At 46.6% G+C, this 7,483-nt stretch overlaps 1 protein-coding gene across 1 annotated transcript; it reads right to left on the bottom strand.

The window, feature by feature from the left end:
* Window positions 1-2,289: 2,289 nt before the first annotated feature.
* On the bottom strand, window positions 2,290-5,550 carry NDUFB8 (NADH:ubiquinone oxidoreductase subunit B8). The gene is made up of 5 exons (XM_062606659.1): window positions 5,398-5,550; window positions 5,105-5,231; window positions 4,457-4,556; window positions 3,194-3,349; window positions 2,290-2,514 (listed from the first exon to the last, which is right to left on the bottom strand). The coding sequence occupies exons 1-5, from the start codon at window positions 5,540-5,542 to the stop codon at window positions 2,422-2,424; spliced, it is 621 nt and encodes a 206-aa protein (XP_062462643.1). The 5' UTR covers window positions 5,543-5,550; the 3' UTR covers window positions 2,290-2,421.
* Between the last annotated feature and the right edge of the window lie 1,933 nt (window positions 5,551-7,483).

Below are 7,483 nucleotides of genomic sequence, written 5' to 3'. Positions count from 1 at the left end.
GCAGCGCCCGCGCAGGCGCCGAGGCGAGCACCGGCAGTTGTGGTACGACCGGGATCGCCGCTTAGGGCGGGAGCAGACCCCGCAACCCCGGCAAGGGCGCGGGAGCCATGCCTTGGTTGGGCCACAGCCGCGCTTCCCTGTGACCCGAAAGTGTGCGTGTGTGCGTGCGTGAGGGGGGCTGGCTCGGTCTCTCCTGCCCAGGTTCGGGGTGTCCCTTCCTCTGCCGCGGCACCACAACCGGGGACCTCAGCAGCAGCCGAGCTCAGCACAGGGCTCCCAAACACCTTTGTAATGACACTTAAAGTATGCTTCATCCACGAGTCCGAAATGATTCACGCTGTAGGCCAAGGAACACCATAACTGGAGCACGTGTCTGCTGCCTCTGAAGTCAACCTCTCAGAATGTCGCCTCAATACAGATTCGAGCCTTCCCAAGAGGGAATGCAGAAGGGAAAGGTTTAGAAATAAAGGCTTAGAAATTGGGTTTCTTAAAAGCATTCTAGTCGCCAGGGAGAAAAATAAAACATAAAAGCCAGAAGGATCCAGACCTCCACCGCTCTCCTGTTTTGAGAACACTTGCCCACACCGTAAACCCCATTTTTAAGGATTTCTGGCCATACTCTGCCCTACCCACATGCCTTACCCATAAAAACAAGAAAACACATCATTAAGTTACTGGCTAGATACAGGCTGGGTGTGAAACTCTGAAAGAGGCCACACAGTGCTGGGGCAGGGCAGCCATGTGGTATGCTATGAAATAAGGCAGATGGGCCTCAACCTGCCTCTGTGCCACTTCTGCATTATCATTTAGCATACAGCAAGATAAAGCTCCCATCCCATTACTGCTCTTATAATTTCCATTTTACTAGAAGACTCTTTACAACTCTCACATTGTATATACTGCTGTCACATAACTGCTATGGAATGGTAATTCTTACTAGAGAACCCCTAAAAGATGTTTTTCTCCTGTGTAAATACTTTGTTTTCAAATAATTCAGTTTCAAGGTCCCCACAGCTCAAAAAAATACTTTAAAAACCCTTCTGGGGTTAAATGACATTGTCCATAATTCAGAATTAAGCATTTCTGTAACTAGAAGAGAAGGTGACAGTTTACAGACGCCAGGATGAATCATGATTGTTCAGCACCTTCAAAAAAGTTAGTTTTCATTACGCATAAATATTTGTATGTCCTAGCATTCTATCATGCAACCCCCTTGAACTTACATGCTTACAGAAACCCCTTCACACAGATCAAGCTAACTGACTTTTACAATCTGGGATTAAAAATCTTTATAGATCAAAAAATCATGGATCACTGTCCCCAAATACCTGCTTCTCTTAAAGCAAGGAACTGCAAGTCATGACAGGGTGTTCAGAGGAGAGCACAGCACATAGTTTACAGGAGGCACCCAGAACAGTCCAAGCCCTTAGCCTTCTGTGATTACTCACTCCTGCAGCCAAACAGCAGGGCCTAAAACAGCACAGGGGAGTTGAGAAAACTTTCACTTTAAATCAGTACTGCCTCCCCTCCAGTAGCAAGAGGAAAAACTTATGGTAAAGGAAGAATGGAGCTGAATACATCTAGGACCTTAATCAATTTGCATATATAACCTTCCCAAGCAAACTATCAATGAATGCATTAGGAGGCCCTAGACCAGTGGTTTGCAGCAAGACAGACAGACTTCATGGATCAGATGCAATGCCAACAGTCGTGGACGAACTCGGGCCACACAGGAGCAACTTGAGCATCTGCGCTCTTGGACCAAAGCCCAGGCAGAGAAGAGGCCTAGCCAGAACTGGACTTGCTTATTAGCCTTTCCGTACCACTGCTGCCCACAGCTGGGCAGGACACTTCAAGCTATACACAGCAAGACTCTGTGCCTCACTGGTGCTCCCTACTGGTTGTGTAAAGCTTCACTTGAGAAGGCATCTAAACCAGGAAGAGATCAATGCCAGTAAGGATGAAGAGTTACTCACACAGTACGAGACATCCAAGCACCACCACTTGCCGGTCTGGTTCTGCCTGTCATTTCACATTAAATTATGACACTCGAGTTCAACATCAAGCAGCACCTGCTGTAAGCCACTGGGTAATAGGCAGCATCTCCTTCACAGACAGGCTTAGTTGAGGAATGTTTGTGCACAAGGTATATAAACTAGCAGCAGTTCTAGGACTGCTCTCAGAAGTTTTCCCCAACAATACAATGCCATCTAGAAAAAATGGCAAAGGTCATTTAATTTCACTGGCCACTGTTCAGCTCTCTCAAACCAACAGAAGACAACTAGGACAGTAGATGTCATCGGTTTATTTCACTGCAGTTAGTGGTTAAACCTTGAAGGACAAGTGTTAACACAGTGAATGCTAGAGAAGATGCCATCCCCAGCATTGGTGTCAGAGGAAAGCATAGCACTCCAACAACTTTCAGATTTCATAGTGTGTCACCACTGGTGGCTCTTTATTGGGGTCTCCTCCTCTCTCCAGATACAGGTCATTGAAGGGATATTGCTTCGGTCCCTATAAGAGAGGCAAATTAATTCACCAAGCAAACAAAGGGGTATCCCATCACACCCCCACCCAAATCAAGGCTTGTTATTTCCAATTTAAATTTCTATTTCTTAACTGCTTCAGTAGGAATATTAGAGTATAAGGGAAGTAAATTCAGTGACAGAGTTCTTCATATAAACCCATGTCCTTTAACAGAAACATCAAAGTGGTCTTGCATTTAAACTTAACCAACAGTTCATCCGACAGCATGAGGATAATATTTTGCAAAACCTATTTGTGTATTATTCAGATGTATTTTTCAGAAGTACATTCCAATTGATACAGGTCATGAGATATAACTAAAAACAGGGCAAAAGAAGAAATAAAGCATCACCCTCCAGCAGATGAGCACAGTGAATGAGAATACCTAGATCAAAGAAGGGGTACTGTAAGAAGCATAGCTTAAAATTAGTTCCCTGGGAACAGGAACTGCTAACTATGAAAGAGAACCTGACCTGTGAGCTGAGCCAAGCCGGTCAAAACAACAACTCAGGCTGGACGAGGCCACAGGACACCCCTTGGCCCAGCTCCTGCCAGCAGGAGCATTTTGCATCCAATCATTATGCTTCAGCAAAACTACTCGTCTGGGTACCAGCAGTGACAAGAAACACACCTACTTTTCCTCCCTTTACCCAAGGACATCACTCACCACAGGCATATAAGATGGATACATCCCTCCAATAACAAACATGACCAGCATGGTACCCAGAAAGAAAAAGAAGTGTCTGCGCATGATGTGCCAGGGTACTACAGTGGGGGATGTATCAACACGGTTCCGAGTATACATGTCAAAGTCCCAGTGCATCTAAAGAACAGAAGAAAACCAGACATTTACCAACCATGCTCAAAGCTGCTTTTATCAAGGGAAAAAGTGTTTTACAGCATTCACAAAACTGCCAGAAGCTGTTTCACCTCCACCTTGAAAATGGAGTTAAAGCCACAGAGGAGGCAAGTGATTTACCTACAGTCATAGCAAGTTGTCAGTTACAGTAAAATTCAGGACTTTAAATTCCATCCTATACTTACACCAGGTAATATGCTTAATTACAGGGTAGCAGCAGCTTTTATTTGTATACATAATCACTGTATTATATTTGTTTCCCAACACCATTGAAAAGGCATGGTATAAACTGGTACCCTCATTTATAGAACATACCCAAACAGAAGTAGCAGTGTAATTTCAAACAAAGAAGCAACTACCTGTCACTTGGAGGCTGGTTTCTCAAAACAAGTAGGGTACCTGCTGCTACTGTCTCTACTGTTAGTATGAAGAGGTCAAGTCAATCACAAAGTTCCATAATCACAGTTAGATGGCAGTCATTCACAGAAAGATCCAGCACTAACTGAAAAGTTAATCCTGACAAGGAGTTTGAAGAACTTAAGAGAAATTGAGCACCTATGTTAACTTTCAAAGTCTAAAGGATATCTTGCAAAATTTCTTCAGAGAAAACCACCTTATTTGTATTCTAGCCCACAAAAACCAGAAGAAAAACCCACCAAACAAACCCTGGGGTAATAAAGCAGCAATAGCTACTACCATTGTACTAATAGGACTTTACTTAAACAATGGCTTCTTTGCTAAATGATTCTGAACTAAACTCTCATACCGAGTCAGATCAGGCACAGAAAATGGATGAGCGTTTTCCTACGGATAAACTTTTTTAGTCTCCCTCCTCATACGTAATAAGACGTTAAGAGTCCTCAGTGCCTTCAAAATATCTACCCTGAGGGCTATAGCCTCCATCCAAATGACCAATTGTCCATGCCATGCTTGCATAGGGAACACACACCTGAACTTGGCAATGCAATTACACAAAGAATTAAACAGAAAGCACTAACAAAGATGTGCATGTTAGCATTTAATAACAGTAGTATGGATTAGCAGCTTGAAAAGTGCTACTAGCATTCCTACCGGCTCTCCCCAGTTATGCCTCATGTCTGGCTGGTCCCACTTGTACCAGGGGTCTCTCTCATGCTGAGACTTATCAGGGAGCTTGGGATAATCACCATAACTGTGAGAAACAGACAAAAAAATTCCCAAACATATAAGAAATCTGTATTAATTTAGACATATTTTATAGGAGACACTATAGGATAGGCTTATGAAAATGGGAGCATTGCTTTGATTTTACAGCTTCCATGAATATGAATTTTTAGATGCATACATGCAACTACCACAACCATTACTGATGTCACTGTAGCAAAGAGCATTCCCCCAGTGTGTCCTTTTAGGCTATGCTAGCTGGAAGAAAATGCAAGCTAGAGTGAAGAACAGAACTGTAGCTGGTTTGCCCATGCCACAGCATTCCCTAACACTTAAATACTTCCTGAAATTTTTATTCTAGAGATAGCTTTCGATTCATCCCTGTTAGCCCTGCATTACATCAGCATACAAAGCCTCTCATACAGCATTTTAGTCATGCGGATCTCCAACTCATTCCACCTGTTCCTATATTAAAAGTGCCTTCAAGCTCTAAGCTCACAGCACCTGCGGGAGCTCATCAGAAGCCAGAAGCACAGAGCCACAGATGCTGCTGGTCACCGGACCACCCCAGCTCACCCGAAGCCGTCGTCAGGGTAGGGCTCATAATCCTCCACCCGCATGTTGTACTTCTTCGCGGCAGCTGCCCGCTCCTCCGGCGTGCGAGGATACGGCCCGGGCAACATGTCCTGGGTCATCTGCGAGGCTGCCGGGAGAGCAACACGGCCGGATGGGCACGCGCCCCGCCGGCAGCGGCGGCTGGGCCGGGGAGGTCGCGCTGCCCTCACAGCCCGGCCCCAGCGCCACCGGCTCAAGGACACCCACCCCGCCGCCTGTCAAAGCGTGCCGCTGCCTCTTCCCCGCTCACTCACCCGCCCGCACCCCCGCGGGCTCCGCCACGGCAGCCCGCGCCAACTGCAGCCGGGCAGCTGCCCGCTGCCAGAGGACACTCCGGAGCCCAGCCACCGCCATGCCCGAAACCGCGCAAGCGCGGCCGACGGCGGCCGGTAGGGACATACGAGCACGGGCGATGGGCGGGGCTATCCAGGGGTGGGCGTGGTTATAGGGGCGGGGCTAGAGCGGGAGGCCGGGCTAGGGCAGTGTACAGCACACCCTCCCTCCGGTGCAGGGCATAAATTAATTAATCAGTCACTGCTGTTATAATATCGACATAACAGCTAATGGACGGAAAGGGCATCAGTGCGATATTTCGCTCTGTCATCGTCTGGAGCGGGATAATGGGAATTTATGTCAGGTATTACCTTGCAGATGCGGGGCAGCCTCCTGCGGAGAGCTGGGTCGATGCTCAGCCGGATCAATGCTGTGGCTGGCGGCGTTATGCAAATTGCCTGCTTTGTATCAGTATCAATATTATTAAAGTTAATACCCAAATGTAATCGTCTTATCCCTGTGCAGCCAGGGAAATTCGAACAGCTGAAATGGTGCGTTAATTTAGTGATGCTATTCTTCAAACAAGCAATACATTATTGCAGATAAAATCGATAGGAGCATTAAAGGCTTTTGCAGTTTACTTCATTATGTAAACTCTGTGGTAGTTGAACTCATTTTCCTTCAGTTATTCACATCAGCCATAATGGGTAATGTCTCTATAAGGATCTACATTATAAACTTTTGCAGCTCAAAAACTATCAGCGACAATTTGTCATTAGAGCTATTCCTTCTAATAACAACATTAATTGTACACCTACTAATTGAATGAAGAGAGCGATGAATCACAAGAATATATCTGAGATGCAGTGTGCCTGAGGTGGGGGCATTGTCACAGGCTAGAATAGGATTCTTCCACTTATCCCAAAGAAAGGCCTCATCACATTGTTTTAGGGATGGTATCTTAATTCAGCCAACTCTCTTGCAACCAAATTTGCAGTGAAGTATGTCAGTTAGTTACCTAATAACTGGAGCTCAACCCTCCATTGCAGAAGCTGCTGGCAATTTCCATGCCTGTCCCACCTCTGCAGCGTGCGGCATGCTGGGGACAGCAGTGTTGTGCTGGAAGTGGGGACAGCTGCACTGTCAATCTGGGCTCAAGAGCTTGCTGCAGGTTTGGATCGTAGTCATCTGCTCTTTGCACTTGCTCTTCACCTCTGGGTATTTACTTTATGGCTTATGTCTGAGTCTTTCACAGCTTGGCTCAAGCTTTCACAGCTGTGGCTCAAGCTTCTTAAGCACCCAAATATATTTGCAAATGTGTTGTAAAGATTTTTCTTAATCTGTACAGGAGAAGTCGTGTAGATTTAAAGAGCGATGGGCATGCATTTTCATGTAAACTAAGCATACTAATACATTTTGGAAGGGCAGAGGAAAATAGATCATGTTATTCTCATGAAAGTAAAGTTCTACACAGCCAGAATACCAAATCCATCTACTGTAAAATGAAAATCACTGAATGACCGAAATGTTCTCAAGACCTGATGGCCAACACGGCACTCATTCTTGGGAAAGAGCTATCATTGTTCTGGGTGCTTGCAGCTTACAAGCAAAATGTAGACTTTGCCTCACATAATAAACTCACACAAATTCAATAGCTCTGACGTTGAGCACACAGCTCATGAAATCTTACTAAACTGATGTAGTCACACAACACTTGCCTTTTTCCCTAGGGAAGTGGTGGTGGAGCAGCTTCAAGGAGCCCGTCGCGAGGCCCGGGCTGCCAGCTGAAGGCGTGCAGGGCGGCAAAGCGACGAGACACGAGGAGCACAGCGATCCCGCCTGATTCCTGCAGTGGGTTTTTCCCGCGTGTGCTCCCAGATCCAAAGATGCCCCAAAACCCCGGGACGGGCCAACAGGCGGAGGGGAGCAGATACGGACACCAATCTCCCCCCGCGCGGGGGCGCTGCTCGCCGACGTCGTCGCCGCCGCCGCTCCCTCCTCCCCTCTCCATGGTGCCCCACAGCCTCCCGCCCTCTCCCCTCGTTTCCGGAGTTGCCGTTGTCGGCC

The sequence above is a fragment of the Pezoporus occidentalis genome, unplaced genomic scaffold, assembly GCF_034315485.1.
Source record: "Pezoporus occidentalis ecotype Australia unplaced genomic scaffold, CSIRO_AGI_Poc_V1 ctg98, whole genome shotgun sequence".
Lineage (NCBI taxonomy): Eukaryota > Metazoa > Chordata > Aves > Psittaciformes > Psittacidae > Pezoporus > Pezoporus occidentalis.
Note: the sequence above shows the minus strand (reverse complement) of the source record. Positions and strands in the feature narration are given on the sequence as shown.

Coding starts and splice junctions, on each gene's coding strand:
- NDUFB8 (XM_062606659.1), bottom strand. CDS start 5,542: ATGTCCCTACCGGCCGCCGTCGGCCGCGCTTGCGCGGTTTCGGGCATG. Junction 5,232..5,397: donor GCCCGCGGGGGTGCGGGCGG/GTGAGTGAGCGG, acceptor CTCTCCCGGCAG/CCTCGCAGATGACCCAGGAC. Junction 2,515..3,193: donor ATCCATCTTATATGCCTGTG/GTGAGTGATGTC, acceptor CCTCTCTTATAG/GGACCGAAGCAATATCCCTT.